This window comes from Cyprinus carpio, chromosome B11, assembly GCF_018340385.1.
Source record: "Cyprinus carpio isolate SPL01 chromosome B11, ASM1834038v1, whole genome shotgun sequence".
Taxonomy (NCBI): Eukaryota; Metazoa; Chordata; class Actinopteri; order Cypriniformes; family Cyprinidae; genus Cyprinus; species Cyprinus carpio.
Genome location: NC_056607.1, coordinates 4340483 through 4358023, shown reverse-complemented (window position 1 = coordinate 4358023; position 17541 = coordinate 4340483). Strand labels below are relative to the sequence as shown.

General features: G+C 38.7%; 1 protein-coding gene across 1 annotated transcript; it reads right to left on the bottom strand.

The window, feature by feature from the left end:
- Window positions 1-4553: 4553 nt before the first annotated feature.
- mmp19 (matrix metallopeptidase 19) lies at window positions 4554-17225 on the bottom strand. The gene is made up of 8 exons (XM_042733419.1): window positions 17134-17225; window positions 16686-16819; window positions 14773-14982; window positions 14286-14531; window positions 14080-14208; window positions 13767-13931; window positions 11096-11223; window positions 4554-4914 (listed from the first exon to the last, which is right to left on the bottom strand). Exons 1-8 carry the CDS (start codon window positions 17223-17225, stop codon window positions 4681-4683), a joined length of 1338 nt encoding a protein of 445 aa, XP_042589353.1. The 3' UTR covers window positions 4554-4680.
- Window positions 17226-17541: the final 316 nt, after the last annotated feature.

Below are 17541 nucleotides of genomic sequence, written 5' to 3'. Positions count from 1 at the left end.
CAACTAATGAAAATATGAGATCATAAAGAAATCAGAATCAAAACAGAGATCAGAAATAGATTCTGAAAGAATGACTATAACAAATTTAATAGTGTTACAAGTGTGATCATAGTTTTAAAAGTGTGCACCTTATTTGTGAAAATAGTATTAAAGCAAATGAAAAAAAGAAGAAAAAAACCCTGAAGTCTTACATGAAGACATTGCTCACACAAATATGGGAACAAGGCATTGAAGTATCCAGACTTTTTTCCCTGAGCACAGTCTGCTTCAGACATTGACAACTCAGTGTGAAGAATGAGCCCACACAGCTGTTTGTGCATCAAAAATTCATATAAAGTAATGAGTTTCACATGTATGTCATAGATAATTTATAATTTTTGAACATAATTTTCATAAAACACAAAAAACAAGAGTCAATCAGCACTTTATTATAACAGGTTCATAAACATAGGGATATCAAGGAACCACTGAAATATTTGTCTATAAGCTGTCAGCTGAGGTGTGATTCAGGACACTTCTGTAGAAGCTGTGCAAATACTCCAGCAAAACTTAAGGAGTTGTGAACACATGACTTATACAACTGAAATATGTTATTTAATAGTGCTTAATAACTACAGTGAATGTGTTTGGATGGTTTATGACATAATTATTTTCTGCTAATTTTATGAAGTGTTTTATTATATAAATGAAATATACAATGCACATGTTCAATGCAATTTACAGAGTGCACCAGTCCAACTAATATACACTGATCAGCCAAAACAAAAAAACGACCTGCTTAATATTGTGTAGGTCTCCCTCTTGCTGCCAAAACAGCTCTAATGCATCGAGGTATGGACTTCACAAGACATCTAAATATGTCCTGTGGTCTCTGGAACCAAGAAATGAGCAGCAAATTCAGCAAGTTGTGAGGTGGGGCCTCCATGGATTGGATTCGTTGGTCCAGCACATCCCATAGATGCTCATTTGGGCTGGGGAATTGGAGAACATGTTCCTCAAAATAGATTTTTGTAGTGTAGCAGCATGCTCAAAAAAGCTTTCTGACAATGGTCCCGTCCTGTCGTGTGCCCATTTTAGTTGTCAAAAGTTACACACAGTCACTTGATGTGCTTCCAACACATGAAATTCAAGAAATGACTGTTCACTTGCTGCCTAATATATCCCACCCTTGACAGGTGCCATTGTAACGATATAATGTTATTCATCCATCTCTCAGATCTCTCAGTGGATTAATATTGTGGCTGATCAATGTAAAGAAAGTACGCCACCCCGCCAAAATTAATCTTTCATTTTCCATTATAAAATGTATAAAAATGTAAAACTCAGTGTTTTCATCTACACTACAAAAAGGGCCTTTGCTAGCAGGACGAATGGTGGTGACAATTCTAGAGGTTACAGCTTTACGGCTCTTTACCTAAATTAACGATACACATTATGATGAATAATTTTTATCAGATCAGAATCAGAATCAGATCAGAATTTATCATAATAAATCATCAACAACTTGGAATTGTTGAGTGATTATCCATCAGAATTGAGCTGCTTGTTGCTTGTATTGCAACATTTTATTTCAGCAGACATGTAACAAAATAAAACTGACTCCTTGTGTTGTTTCTTTGACGATTACAATCTTTTAAAGAATACTATCAAATCTTATTTATACAATATATTGTATTTTTGTCATGTTAAAATGAGAAGGCACAATACAAAAATTCAAGCTCAGTATTATGTTATGTGTTGCATTAAATCTCAAAATGGAACTACAGCTATACAAATGAAAAAGAATATATTTTAAAGAAAAATAAATGAATACATTAACATTCCATTTAAAATCATTAATTCAACATACTGTAAGAGCCACAACATGTCTTATAAAGCACAGCTCCCAATTTTTTTATTTTTTTTATTTTACATTTTATGTTGCAATCCTATGCTAAACTACTTTTTAACACTCTAGGTTGTGATAATTGATTTGTGATAACTGTAAATTTATCAGTAATATATAATAAAAAAAAATATACATTGCATAAATATTCAGACCCTTAACTCAGCTCAACTCAAGCACCGTTGGTGGCAATTACAGGTACAAGGCTTTTTTTATGCGACAAGTTTTGCAAATCTGAATTTGGGGATTTTCTGCCATTCTTCTCTGCAGAGCATCTTTAGCTCTTTTAGGGTGGACTGGGACCATTGGTGGCAATTCACAACAGGTGCATACACTCACAAATTTGTTCTTATTCTTTTACAGAAATGAGAACCACTGTTACATATATAGACAGGTGTGTACCTTTCTAAATCATGTCTATAATCAATAGAATTTGCTTCAGGTTAATTCAAGTTAAAGTGTAGAAATATTTTTGAGATGGTCCAGCTTCTGTTTCCGAGCCAAAGGGTCTTAATACGTATGCAATGTAATTATTTCAGTTTTTTAAATTGTGAATAAATGCAAAGTTATCACATCAGTTTTTGCTTTGTCATTATGGGGTATAGAGTGTAAACTCATGTGAAAGAAAAGCAAATTAAAGCAGTTTAGCATAAGGCTGAAACAGTGAAATGCAAAAATTAAAAATGATGCTGTTTAAAGCATGTAAATGTTAGATGCAACCCTGTTATGTTAGTGAAATTTAGGCATTTCTTTTGGACATACAGTACAATTTTTAGTGAGTACAACTGACTAGCTAATTTTTAGTTTCAATATCCATACCAATATCTATACAAAACAGAATGCTTTTAAAATGCTTGAGTATGCAATTATGGCATATAAGCACATTTTCCGGAGTACAACAGAATCAAATATGATTATTCTGTGTACAAATATATATGTATATTTGTACACAAAATAATCATATTTTCACATGCATCATATGCAATCACATGCATGATGTAGATGATCAAATGGATTCAACTCTCTTGGTGTACTAACATTGTATTTTACAGAAGCTACACTATGCAACTTTTTGATCATAAATAACAAAATGTTAAATGAGACTGCAAAAAATAAAAAATAAATAAAATAATAATATTTTTTCTAAAACATGTCTTTAACCAATTACACTTTGATAACCCAACAATAATGATTTGTATTTTACAGTTGGGATGAATTTTATGGGAAATTATGGGAAATTGCATACATACAGTGGTGTGAAAAAGTGTTGGCCCCCTTCCTGATTTCTTTTATTTATTTTTATGTTTGTCACACTTTAACGTTTCAGATCATCAAACAAATTTAAATATTAGTAAAAGATAATACAAGTGAACACAACATGCAGTTTTTAAATGAAGGTTTTTATTATTAAGGGAAAACAAAATCCAAAACTACATGACCCTGTGTGAAAAAGTGTTTGACCCCTAAACCTAATAACTGGTTGGGCCACCCTTAGCAGCAACAACTGCAATCAGTTGTTTGCACTAACTTGCAATAAGTCTGTTACAGCGCTGTGGAGGAATTTTGGTCCACTCATCTATGCAGAATTGTTGTAATTCAGCCACATTGGAGGGTTTTTGAGCATGAACCTCCTTTTTAAGGTCACGCCACACCATCTCAATAGGATTCAGGTCAGGACTTTGACTAGGCCACTCCAAAGTCTTCATTTTGTTTTTCTTCAGCCATTCAGAGGTGGACTTGCTGGTGTGTTTTGGATCATTGTCCTGCTACAGAACCCAAGTTCGCTTCAGCTTGAGGTCACGAACAGATGGCCTTTTTTCTGTAATGCAGTGTTAATTTTACGACAGACATAATGGGACACACACCTTCCAAAAAGTTCAACTTTTGTCTCGTCAGTCCACAGAGTATTTTCCCAAAAGTCTTGGGGATCATCAACATGTTTTCTGGCAAAACTGAGATGAGGCTTTATGTTCTATTTGCTCACCAGTGGTTTTCGTCTTGGAACTCTGCCATGCAGACCATTTTTGCCCAGTCTCTTTCTTATGGTGGAGTCATGAACACTGACCTTAACTGAAGCAAGTGAGGCCTGCAGTTCTTTGGCCATCTGGCTTGGATGAATTGTCGCTGTGCTCTTGGGGTAATTTTGGTCGGCCGGCCACTCCTGGGAAGGTTCTTCACTGTTCCATGTTTTTGCCACTTGTGAATAATGGCTCTCACTGTGATTCGCTGGAGTCCCAAAGCTTTAGAAATGGCTTTATAACCTTTTCCAAACTGACAGATCTCAATTACTTTCTTTCTCATTTGTTTCTGAATTTCTTTGGATCTCGGCATATTGTCTAACTTTTGAGGATCTCTTGGTCTACTTCACTTTGTCATGCAGGTCCTATTTAAGACATTTCTTGATTGCGAACAGGTGTGGCAGTAATCAGGCCTGGGTGTGGCTAGAGAAATTGAACAGAGGTGTAATAAACAACAGTTTTAACAGGGGGGCAAACACTTCTTCACACAGGGCCATGTAGTTTTGGATTTTGTTTTCCCTTAATAATAAAAACGTTCATTTAAAAACTGCATACTTGTGTTATCTTTGACTAATATTTAAATTTGTCTGATGATCTGAAACATTAAAGTGTGACAAACAAGCAAAAAAATAAGAAATCAGGAAGGGGGCCAACACTTTTTCACACCACTGTATGTCATTCACCTATGCATGTCACAGAGATAAGTACCTTTGGCTGTGGGTAGTGTGAAACAAGTAACATAGTATAGCTTAAAATATTCAAGGGAAACATTGCAAATTAGTTGCACCTCATCCAGCGGATACGCTTGCTAAGTGGGTATCCAGAATCAACAATTAATTGCTCATTTAAGCGCCAGTACTTGTCACCTTTGAAGAAATACATCTTCCCGTTGGTCCATGTGAAAGCTGCATCAGGATTTGATGGGATGCCAGTAAACAGACGTGAAATGGGTTTGGGATAAATGCTGAGGTCATTATAAACCATTTCATCCCACTGCCAATAGCCTGAGCCCTGAAAAAAAAATTCAATCAATGATTTAAAGTGGTCATGAATTAGGAAAAAAAAACACTTTCTTGATCTTTTGACATAAAAGGTCATTGTACTATGAAAACACAATTTAGGTTTTAGAAATCAACACCTTCAGCTTTTATTGAAACCAAGCTACCAAAATGACTCATTTTGTACTTCCATGTCTTTATGATGAATACATCAGCGCAAAACTGCTTGCACAATACCTATTTCTTCATGCATGTAAGTATGCAGCACAGGGTTTGCCAAGGTGAACAACATAGTATAAGTGGACCAGAGCACAATGTCTGGCCGAAGCAAGGTTATGGTGATCTCCTGAGGGAACTTCAAAATCAATGCTTTGGCTGTGGGTAGTGTGATGCTGAGGGCAAAAAGTTACATAAAACGCTCACTGAGTTTAAAGGGAAACAAGGTTGCAAATAATAAAAATAATAAATGGTTATACCTCATCCAGCAGATATGATTGCTGAGTGGGTATCCAGAATTATCGATTTATTGCTCACAAGCTACCAAAACAAATCATTTTGTACTTCCATGTCTTTAAGATGCTCTGGGAGAGAGGAGGGACCTGTTTGGCTACTGTTTGGCTACTGTGGGCCATACCTACTTGCCTGACAAACTGGACCAGCTGCTGTGGTGTTGGCAGACTAGTCCTGTTTGCCTCCAGCCTGCGTATCTCCAAGATTTTGGCCAGCTTGTGCAGTACTTGGTCTTCGCACCATCTGAAGCAGACTTGTATTATTGTTGCAGATAAAATGTGCTGGTATTCTACACGTTTGCCCATGTGAAGGTCCTGTCTACAACTGGCATTCCTGATTGATTGTTTTGAACTTGATCTTCTCCACCAGTTTCTCCTCTCCTTTTTTGTGGCTTTGGACCACAGCTTGGGAGCCAATCCCCATCCAAGGCCAGCCCTGCCTGTCTGCAGCCACCCAATGATCTCCTGAAGTTACAGCCAGATGACGGCCTGATCTACTACCTCTTGCTGCATTCCACTTTTGTCCAGAGCAGACTTAAACCATGGAGTTTTGAAGAGTGCATTCAGGAGAGTATCTTAGCTTAAACAAAAGCCTCACCTTCTCCTGTTTTTTATCCAGGATGGTATGTGAAAAAATTATAAAGGTAAAATTTAAAGGGGACCTATTATGCAAAAACATACTCGGTTACTTTCATAACCTCGGTTCCCTGAGATACGGGAAAGAGTACTGAGTAGACGCTTATGGGGGAAATCTCCTTTTTCTCTGAGGACTGAAGACTTATTCAATCACGCAGTGTAACTATCGCAGTGATTATAAAAATGAACCAATGGCCCAGCAGTGGTGCTGCACGAGCCTATGGGGGTGAATGGGCAGGGCCATCTGGCTATATAAGTGGGCATTTCGCCATAGGATCTCTGGTCAATTCCACTGAAGTGACGACACAGAGTCATGCAGCATCATGGCATGGCAACGAGCACAGTACTCGTTCCCGTATCTAAAGGAACCGAGGTTACAAAAGTATGTTTTGTTTGTACGAGTACGTTCCCTATACTTCACTCTTACTGCGTCGCTAGATGCCAATGGGGAACCAATACAATCCCGCTGTGCCATGAGAGAGGAACGACTGATATGAACTGCCCTAGAGTGAAAAGGCTCAGAGGGACCAATTATGGGCAGTGAGTGGAATGGGCTTTCACTACTATGGGACTCTGAAGGCCCAGGGAGGAGTAAGTTAGTGTGATAGCGTCAACTAAACATTGAGAGGTCCTCTGCTTTGTGACCGGGAACCCTTTGGTGCGGCCGCCAAAGCATACAAAGAGTTGTTCTGACTGCCTGAAGGGGGTGGAACGCTCGAAGTAAATTCTCAATGTCCTGACTGGGCAAAGAAGGTTAAACTCCTGGTCCTCCTCAGAAGGAGGAAGTGCAGAGAGTAATAACTTGGGCTCTAAACGGCATGTAGAGCACTTAGGGACCCATGTCTTGGCTTTAGGACAACTTTGGAGTTGTTAGGCCTAAACTCAGGACAGACAGGGCTTATTGAGAGAGCCTGCAAGTCACCTACTTGCTTAACTGATGCTAGCACCAGCAGCAGAGCGGTTTTCAGTGACAGTGTTTTTAAGCTCGCAGACTGAAGTGGTTCAAAGGGGGAACCTTTGAGGGCTCTCAGGACCCTGGGCAGATCCCATGTAGGGACCGTGAGGGGCCGGGGCGGATGAAGCCTCCTGGATCCTCTCAGGAAACAGACAACTAGGTTGTTCCGGCCCACCGACTGTCCGGCTATAGGAGCGTGAGAAGCTGCTGTAGCTGCCACATAGACTTTGAGCATGGAAGAGCTGTTAAAGGACTTACAAGAGCTGTTATCCAACAGTAGGAAAATATCACCGATAGAACGGTCTGAGGAGATGTTGCTCCAAGATAGCATGTCTGCTCCTTGGTTCAGTACAGCGGGCACATGAGCTGCCCTCAGTGAACGCAGGTTGAGATGTGCCCATTCCAAGAGGCATTTTACCATCTCGAAAAGGCATTTCTTGGGAGATATCATCAGGAAACACGGTGTTAGCTTTCACTGTTATGCTGATAATACTCAGCTCTATATTTCTTCGCAGCCCGGCGAAACATACCAATTTGAAAAACGAATGAAATGCATAGTCAATATAAAAAACTGGATGACGAGTAATTTCTTACTGCTAAATTCTGAAAAAACAGAGGTGTTTATTATAGGACCTAAAAAGTCTGCATGTAATAACCTAGAATGCTGTCTAAGACTTGATGGCTGCTCTGTCAATTCTTCATCATCAGTTAGAAGCCTAGGTGTGCTATTTGATAGTAATCTTTCCTTAGAAAGCCACATTTCTAGCATTTGTAAAACTGCATTTTTCCATCTCAAAAACATATCTAAATTACGACCTATGCTCTCAATGTCAAATGCAGAAATGTTAATCCATGCGTTTATGACCTCAAGGTTAGATTATTGTAATGCTTTATTGGGTGGTTGTTCTGCACGCTTAATAAACAAACTCCAGCTAGTCCAAAATGCAACAGCTAGAGTTCTTACTAGAACCAGGAAGTATGACCATATTAGCCCGGTTCTGACAACACTGCACTGGCTACCTATTAAACAAGGTATAGATTTTAAAATCTTGCTTATTACTTATAAAGCCCTCAGTATTTGAACAAACTCTTGTTACATTATAGTCCTCCACATCTGCTGCGTTCTCAAAACTCTGGCAATCTGATAATACCTAGAATATCAGAATCAACTGCTGGCTTTTCCTATCCTTTTCCTATTTAGCGCCTAAACTCTGGAATAACGTACCTAACATTGTTCGGGAGGCAGACACACTCTTGCAGTTTAAATCTAGATTAAAGACCTATCTCTTTAACCTGTCTTAAACATAACACACTAATATGCTTCTAATATCCAAATCCGTTAAAGGATTTTTAGGCTGCATTAATTAGGTAAACCGGAACCGGGAACACTTCCCATAACACCCGATGTACTTGCTACACCGTTAGAAGAATGGCATCTACGCTAATATTAGTCTGTTTCTCTCTTATTCCGAGGTCACAATAGCCACCAGATCAAGTCTGTATCCAGATCAGATGGTCACTGCAGTCACTCGGATCCAGTACTTATCCAGCCCAGATGGTGGATCAGCACCTAGAAAGGACCTCTACAGCCCTGAAAGACAGCGGAGACCAGGACGACTAGATGAGCCCCAGATACAGATCCCCATGTAAATACCTTGTCTCAGATGACCACCGGGACAAGATCACAGAAAACAGATTATTCTTCTGCACAATCTGACTTTGCTGCATCCTGGAATTGAACTGCTGGTTTCGTCTGGCCAGAGGAGAACTGGCCCCCCGAATGAGCCTGGTTTCTCCCAAGGTTTTTCTCCATTCATTCACCGATGGAGTTTTGGTTCCTTGCTGCTGTCGCCTCTGGCTTGCTCAGTTTGGGACACTTCATTTACAGTGATATCGTTGACTTGATTGCAAATGATTGCACAGATACTATTTAAACTGAACTGAGTTGAATGATGACATGACTGAATTCAATGATGAATTGCCTTTAACTGTTATTTTGCATTATTAATGCACTGTTTTCCTAATTAATGTTGTTCAGTTGTTTTGACACAATTTGTTTTGTATAAAGTGCTATATAAATAAAGGTGACTTGACATGGAAAGGGATAGCGTCTGGCCAAGTGGGAGCGCTGTCGGGGCTCAGGCTTTTGATCAGGCTGAGTGGGAGATGGCACAGCTTTAGCTGGCTGCTGCATTGGAGGAGGCTTGGGGCGACTGGTGACTGTTACAGAGCTGGAGCGTTACAGCAAAAAGTGTTGCATGGCCTGGGCCGCGGTGAATCACTCCGCAAATCTCTTGATGGCAGGTCCAAACAGCCCCATGGGGGAGACCGGGGGGCAAGGAAGGGAACCTTTTCAGCCTCCTTAATCTCAGTGAGGTTTAGCCATAAGTGGTGTTCCAGCACAACTAGATTGGCCATTGACCTCCCTATGGCCTGCGCTGTGGCCTTGGTAGCCATTAGAGCCAGATGTGTAGCGCTGCGCAGCTCCCTGAAACCTGCGGCATCAGTTCCTGACTCATCCATGGCCTGGAGGAGTTTGGCCTGAAAAATCTAGAGCACAGCCATGGAGTGTAGAGCTGAGGCAGCCTGCCCAGTGGAGGAATACGCTCGTCCAGCGAGGGCAGAAGTCATCCTGCAGGGTTTGAAGGGGTGAGTGACCTTCGCTTTCCATCCAATGGCAGTGGGCGGGCAAAGGTGCGCAAATGGCTACGAATGGGCTCCTCTGGCGTAAACCACTCCAATCCTAGCTCCTCAACTGCCTTAGAGAGGATGCGGAAAAGTTCAGCATCCATCCCTGGTTTAGAGTCGCTGGGCTTGGTAGACGATAGAGCCCAACATCTCCTCTGCATCTGATGCTATTAGAGACATGCTGTAATCTAATAGCTCTTTCTCGACAGGACCGAACGAGACCATGTCGCTTGCATCAGCCGAGGGATGCTGGCCTGCGTGCTCCAAGAGAACAGGAAAATATTCTCTGCTTGACGGGGGCAAGGTGCGCGGGTTCTGGGCCAGCGCAAGCTCGCTCATGGCTGAAGGCTTAGTCCGTTTGCCCCACTGTTTTTTCCTCACAGATCCCTGAAGGTCCTGAAGGTCAGCGAAGGGAAGATCGTCATCACTGAAGGAAAATTTATCTGAGATCCTATGGCAAAATGCCCACCTATATAGCCAGATGGCCCCACCAATTTTGGCGGGCTTCACCACCATAGGCTCGTGCAGCACCGCTGCCAAGCCATTGGTTTGTTTTTATAATCACTGCACAAACCAATGGCCGTGCAGTTACACTGCGTGATTGAATAAGTTTTCAGTCCTTGGAGAAAAATAAGTTTTCCCCCATAAGCATCTAGGGACTAGTGAAGTATCAACAGGGAATCACTTTTATAAGGTAGTGTGGCCGTAGTGTGTGAAATCAACCAGCCTATAATGGTAAAAAATCCACCCACTATTTTTTTTAATAATCCCAGTAAATCATAAACAGTCTCTCTGTACATTCCATCATTGTAGAGAGAAATCCCGATTTCTTGCCAATTAGCACACACAGCCCTGAGTGAGAAGCAGCAGTATACCATTACTGTTTTCTTCCTATAGCGGCTGGAGATATAAAATGTCAGCAAGTGTTGTTTTTGGATTGTTGCTGTTGCTGGTATGCCAGATCATCAGCTCTTGAAGCTCCACCCGCTCCTGAAAAGGGGGCTGGAGACACCAACTCATTTGCATTTAAAGGACCAAACACAAAAATGGCGCATTTTGGCTCATACCCTAAAATGGTGATTTTAACAAGCCATAAAAAAATATCTGTGGGGTATTTTGAGCTAAAACTTCACATACGCACTTTGGGGACATCAGAGACTTATTTTACATCTTATAAAGAGGGACATAATAGGACACCTTTAAAACAAAATAAATAAAATTCTATGAATAAGTTTCTTGTTTTTTAGGCATTAAATCAACTTAATTCCAAGTATTTTCTAATTCACTGAATTGACACTGTGGAAAATGAGCATCCGATAACTCCTTTAAGAATTTATCATTAATTTTTGCTTGATTTTATTTCTCTTAAGTATAGGTTGTGTATAGTAGTTAAAATCTCACTATACCTTAAAGAAGAAGATTTTCTTGTTCTTCTCATAATACAAAGCAGCATCAATGTTGGCAGGGATTCTTTTTAGTGGTTTGGGGTATCGATAGTCAAGGCGGTAATTTGTGAACCTCCAGACTTTTTCACCTGTAAAAGAGGAGAAGGTGGGTAGAAGATAACTTTTTTATACTGCAGTTAAGTACATTTCTCCAGAAGGATGTTTATTGGGCATAAGGCCATTGATAAGTCTATCTACTACTGGCTAAAGCAGCAGCTCAACCTTCCTATTTCAATTTGTTTAACAGACAACAACTGTTTTGTATACCATGTTCAATAATATACCATGTTTTTTTGCTTAGGCCAGAGGAGAACTGATCCCCAGTCTGAGCCTGGTTTCTCCTAAGGTTTCATTCTCCATTCTGTAACTCGATGGAGTTTGGGTTCCTTGCCACTGTTGCCTTCTGGTTTCCTTCATTGGAGTCTAAAAGTCACATAACTCCTATGCAGCTGAATTACATCTTGCAAAATTGACACTGTTATCATACTTAACTGAAACAACAGTAAGCTGACTACAGCTGACATTGCTGCCTTTTGTAAATGTGCTTATAGCCAAACTGAAATGTGAGTTTGATGAAATTCAGTGTTACTGATTTTAACTGAACCAACACTTAACTAACTTGATCTAGACAATGACACTGTTGTTGCAGTAATTGAGTTTTCATAATTGATAATTGATTCTGCTATGTTTCATGTTTAACACAATGAAGCTGTTTTTACACTATCTGTATTGTAAAAAGCACTATACAAATAAAGGTGACTTGACTAGAGGGATCCCAGCTACCCTTCCAAGTCATCATGACCACTGCAATCTGCAGTAACTCCCATTCTACCAAGTGACTAAATCCCCACCAGACATGGAGGGCACTCTTCTTCACATGATTTTTACTACACTATGAAATACAGACCTAGTTCCAAAGACAACAAAGCTGATGCCCTCTTCCAACTGCATGCTCCTAATCTTCCCAATTATATTGTTTTCACTACACTGTGATATTTAGTTTTCAATAGGGTTACTGACCTCATGATCCCACTCTTCCTGCTTGTTCTTTGGGCCACACTTTTTTATACCTGAATCCACATTACAAAAGCTCCTGGAATGGCTGCACTGAGCACCTGGCTCTGGTCATCCAGGGTTATCCAAACTTTTGAGTTTGTTAGGAGAAACTACTGGTGGCAAAATCTGACTGCTGAAGTGAACGTGAATATTTGTGGAAAATGTGTGGAAAGTTTTTCCCATCTTGAAAATTCCAGCCTCTTCCTGTCCCACAATGACCATAATCCCACACTGGCATGGACTTTGTAACCACTCTCCCCTCCATCTAAACCACAACACCTGCATTCTGGAGGCAGTGGATCAGTTTTATAAGGCCCGCCATTTAATTCACTTCAGGAGACTTCACACAGCACTGGAGATGGCAGAGGCCCTGTTCTATCATCTGTTCAGCACCTCTGGCCTGCTTGAAGACATTGTGACAAATCAAGGGCAACAGTTTATTTTTCAAGTCTTGTGCTCCTTCTTTAACCTCCTGGAGATTTACATCAGCCTCTACTCTGGTTATTATCTCCAAACCAATGGTCAAACAGAGCACACAATCCAAGAAATCTCCAGCTTCTTGAGAACCTACTATCACAGAAAGGCTGTGAACATTCTGTGATTTGCTTGTACTGGAATCACCTCATTCCGGTGTGTCATTCCAGCCTCCACTCTTCCCATGGTCAGGTGAACCCTCCAATGTCCCTATCACTGATCATTGGTTCGGGGAGAGTGAAAGTACACAGAACCACGATCAGCTCAAGAGGGCAGTGAGATACACACCAGATTCATGCAGATGCCTTGGGTTCAGAAACCCCTCAATACCATACAGGAGGTCAGGTCTTCCCCAACAGTACAAGATCAATCCCACAATTCATGTTTTATGACTTAAATCATTCACTCCTTCTCCTTTTGCTTCCCCATGGACTGGTGAAGAGAATGCCTCTCCTCCTCCAATGCTGCTTTTAGAGGATGATCTAGCATACTCTGTCTGGACCTTTCTGGACTCTAGCCATTGCCAAGGGCTTCTCCAGTATCTTGTGAAGGGAAAAAGTGAAGGGAGTCTATGCTTATATTTGTGTCTTTCTGTTTCACTGTCTCATCACCAGGTTACCAGAGTGAGTCTGGTCCAATCTATTTCCAGGCCAGATGTTTGACTTAGGACCAGCTCTGACCACAACATAGCCCTTTTCAATTATACCACAGATTTCAACAAACTGCCGGTCAAACTACATGCTTTTTTCCCTATAATCATTTAAAGCTAAATATAATCATTTTTAATATACTGATTGTACCATAGCTTGGAATCAACTATCAGTAGTTATAATGTACAGTAATAGAAGATAAGCTGTTTTTAAAGTTTTTAAAGAGACAGTCCATATATACATTCTCACAATATGGCTGATGTAGCAAGGGGTGAGGACTATCAATTATGTTAGTCCACATCCCCTGCTACATCCACCATTTTGAGCATTCCGACTTCTTCCAACTTTTCTCCCAAGCTTCTCTTGTATTACATTAATCATTGTGGTTACAATTTTCCATATATTCACATATTTTAAAATGCATAAAAAACGTGCAGAGAATTATAATATACCTTTAAAGAAGTATGTCTTGTTGGTTCTTCGGGAATATACAGCTGCATTCAGGTCTCCTGGCAGCCCCTTCCATAGCAAACTTATTTTTACTGGAGAGTTATAGCCCATATCTGTTATTGTCCACACATAATCCCCACTAAAAGCATATGTCTTATGCAAGGGACCTAACACACAAAAAAATAATATTTGATAACACAAAATAACAATATTTTATAACGTAAGGTGATATTTTTAGTCACTGAATAAGCAAATCTACTGCATTTGTTTAACTTGAATGGACTTGTCATATGCACTGTTACATTATTTTCTTACCCAGCATTATAGCATCAAGTTTAGCAGTGCATGGATCTAGCATATCACCCCTGGGGAACGGGGCCATGGTAGTGATATACGTTACGGCATAGATATCATCAGCAGTGGTTGTACTAGAGATCCTTTTACCTAAATTCATAAGGTTAATTAACATAGGCAGTTATGTACATTTGCAAATATTCAATTATTTATTTTAATTATCTTACCATATATTGCTTGGATTCCTCTAATATCATCAATGTGCAGTCTAAAATTGGCTTGGTAACCAGTGTAGTGTGCTGCCATAAGAGCACTGTTGTACTGAGAATGCCCCAAGCCAAGAGCATGCCCAATCTCATGGGCCGCAACAATACGCAGATTGGAACCATAATACTTCCCTTCAGTCCAGAATTCATCTTCATCAAAATGAACTATTCCTGATGGAGGGGCTTCAGCATGGGCAAGAACATGGCCTAACAAAAGATTATTGTTCTAATTTGTAAAGCAACAGTACATAAAGCTGAGTTTACAGTTTGCCAGGTCTTGGTTGAGAGAATAATAACATACCATATAACGTTATATCTTATTAATGGGTAAAATGACATGCGTAAAATAGATTCATATAAACATGTTCTATTTTATTTTTAATTTACATTTTTTTGTAGAATTTTTATTATAATAAATAATATAATTAATTTGGTGAGATTTACTTACCAGGGCCATCAAAGGGTGAAGGACAGCCATCTCTCTTGTGAAATGAGATTCGAATATCAGCAAGTCCATGGTTAATCTCTTTAAAGCTGAGTGGGGTGACATCACTCCAGTATTTAAATGCTGAGCGTATGGCTGTCTGTGTTGCACTTTTCCCCATGTCTGGTGTGTAGTTGTAAATGCGATACGTTAAGTTTTTCTTTCTCCAAAATTCTACGAAATAAGAAAGACAAACTAAAAATCCAAACAGCTGTTTTCTCCATATAAAAATCTTTTTTTTTTTTTTTAATAAAAAACTTATTTACTTGGTTATGTCTATTCTATTCTATTCTATTCTATTCTATTCTATTCTATTCTATTCTATTCTATTCTATTCTATTCTTTGTTGTTTATCCTTAGATTATTTACTATAATTTAAACATTTCATTGTATTCATTGTAGCTGTAAATAAGTTAAAACTCAAAATACATTTCAATTAAGCTGCTTTTCCTAGTATTTTATATACATTTTAGGTGAGGCTTCTATGAAACCTGTATTTAAAAATAAATTATAAGGGTATTCTTATGGAATTATAATGCACACATAATTCCTTGCATCATTTCATAAATAATTGAAACAGCTAAATTTTATAAAGTATTAATGAACAAGCTGTTGTGTATATTACTTTATATACAACAGTTAGTTCAAGTCCTCAAATCTGACTTGCTGAGAGGCCTTCCAGGAGTGCTGATGTTTTGTCAGTATCAGTAATTGGATTATTCACAGTGTGTATTTCTCCGTTTCCAGATAGGCAGCAGTGAGGAGGAAATCCAGTATCATTTTCAAATACTGCTGTTATGTTAAACTATCAATGGCAGATTTGAATCATTGGTTTTATTAGTATTTACACACACAAGAGGGTTTTTGGAGATACTTCTTGGTTTTCCTTATTATTCTACAAAAGCAATTATCAAATTAAATTATATAAAAAGTGAATCACAGTCGTGATGATATAGAGATATATAAAACTCCTGTGATATTGATCATTTATCAGCATGATCTTCTGCACTACATACATTCAAGATTTACACATTTCGGTCATGACAACTCTCGGAGGGATTGGCAAGGTAATGAACATGACAATGTTAATATATTTGGTCTTGGCGGAATAGTTCTGCTACACTGCTGCTGCTTCTGCTGTGGCAGAGCAAGTACAGAGACTTGCTACTGCCAATACATGCTGTGAACATGTAAGAAATACTGCTGCTGCACATATAACATATATAGAATAACCTCCATATCACATACATGAATCACCCCGTAGCAGATTTATACAGGAGGAACTGGGAAGGAGGAGGGTTTCTGAAGCACGCTGCAACTGTTACAGCAAGCACTAGTCATATTTGAATGTTGAGCAGTGAGCTCATTGGCTACCAATACAAGAGAGAACTAATCAGCTGTGTCATGTGATGATATCAATGTTAGATTGAGTCTAGAGTTTCATGCCAGAACTTTGTATTTCAATTACATGTCAAATTTCTATTAAACTAAAGTGTGGTTTGTGGGAGTGCGGGAAAGAGGGTCAGAAGGCTTCATGTCATTCTTTTCTATGCATTGTGTATTATAGCTATTTCAATTTGTGTTTGCAGTTCCGTGTATTTTTGCCAATGTTTCTAAATAAAATGTTTTTGCTGCAAATAGATCCTCAACTCTCTCATTGGCATATTTTGACTATATATATATATATATATATATATATATATATATATATATATATATATATATATATATATATATATATATATATATATATACAAGGCACTGCACTGCAATAAATTAAGAACAATCTTCATTATAATACAGACTTAAGAGAAAATGATACCAAATTAGTTTGAGAAGGTTGACTATTATTAAACAATCAGTAAGAACATGCTCACCACCAAATCTCCTGTATTTTAAAGACTTTTGGTTAAAGGGGTCCTCAACACCACACCGCGGCTGCCTCATTTTAAGAAGAGTAGCTCTGTTAAGATTTCCAGTAACTGGCAGCCCTGACACCCTCTGAAAAAGACTTTACAAATATGACAGTTCAAACGTGCACAAAAGTAGATAAAACAGATATTACAATGCGTCTTCCTCAAGAATTTTGATTAAAGCAAGCCACAAAATTATTAATTTCAGAAAATGTAGCATTATCAATAATTAATATATGTATTGTCTCCCATACAAAGGAGAAAAGGGGGATGATACATTTATTTTTAAAATTGTAACATATTTATTTAGATACATGTATAGTATGTGCACATTGTGCAGGATCCAATGTGTTATTAAGGGAAACAAACAGATATGTCTATATTTAGACTACATTCACTGTGACTGTTTTACCTGAGAGCCACTTTCATAGCCCACTCATTGGAATCTCTCTGAGCTTCTGGGTTCAGTGGAGTATCTAGATATCCATACCGCCTCAGGTACATCTATTAAATGCGAAGAGGTTATACATGCAATGTAATAATTTATAACAAAAATGCTATTGTTAAATATTAAATGATAAAAAATTATATGATAAATGCAATATGAATGTCCGATATTATTATTTATTATTTATTAGGTTAAAGCATGTTTCAAAAAATAAAATGAATTAAGTTAATTAAGATATGCCTATTATAAAATGCTCATGATGTATTGTGCAGTGCAATGTAATTCATACATTACGGTTTTAATATATTAGTAAATAGAACTAATACATTCATAGAGCAAAAATTCTGAAGCTTGACCCAAAAAATAAAGGAT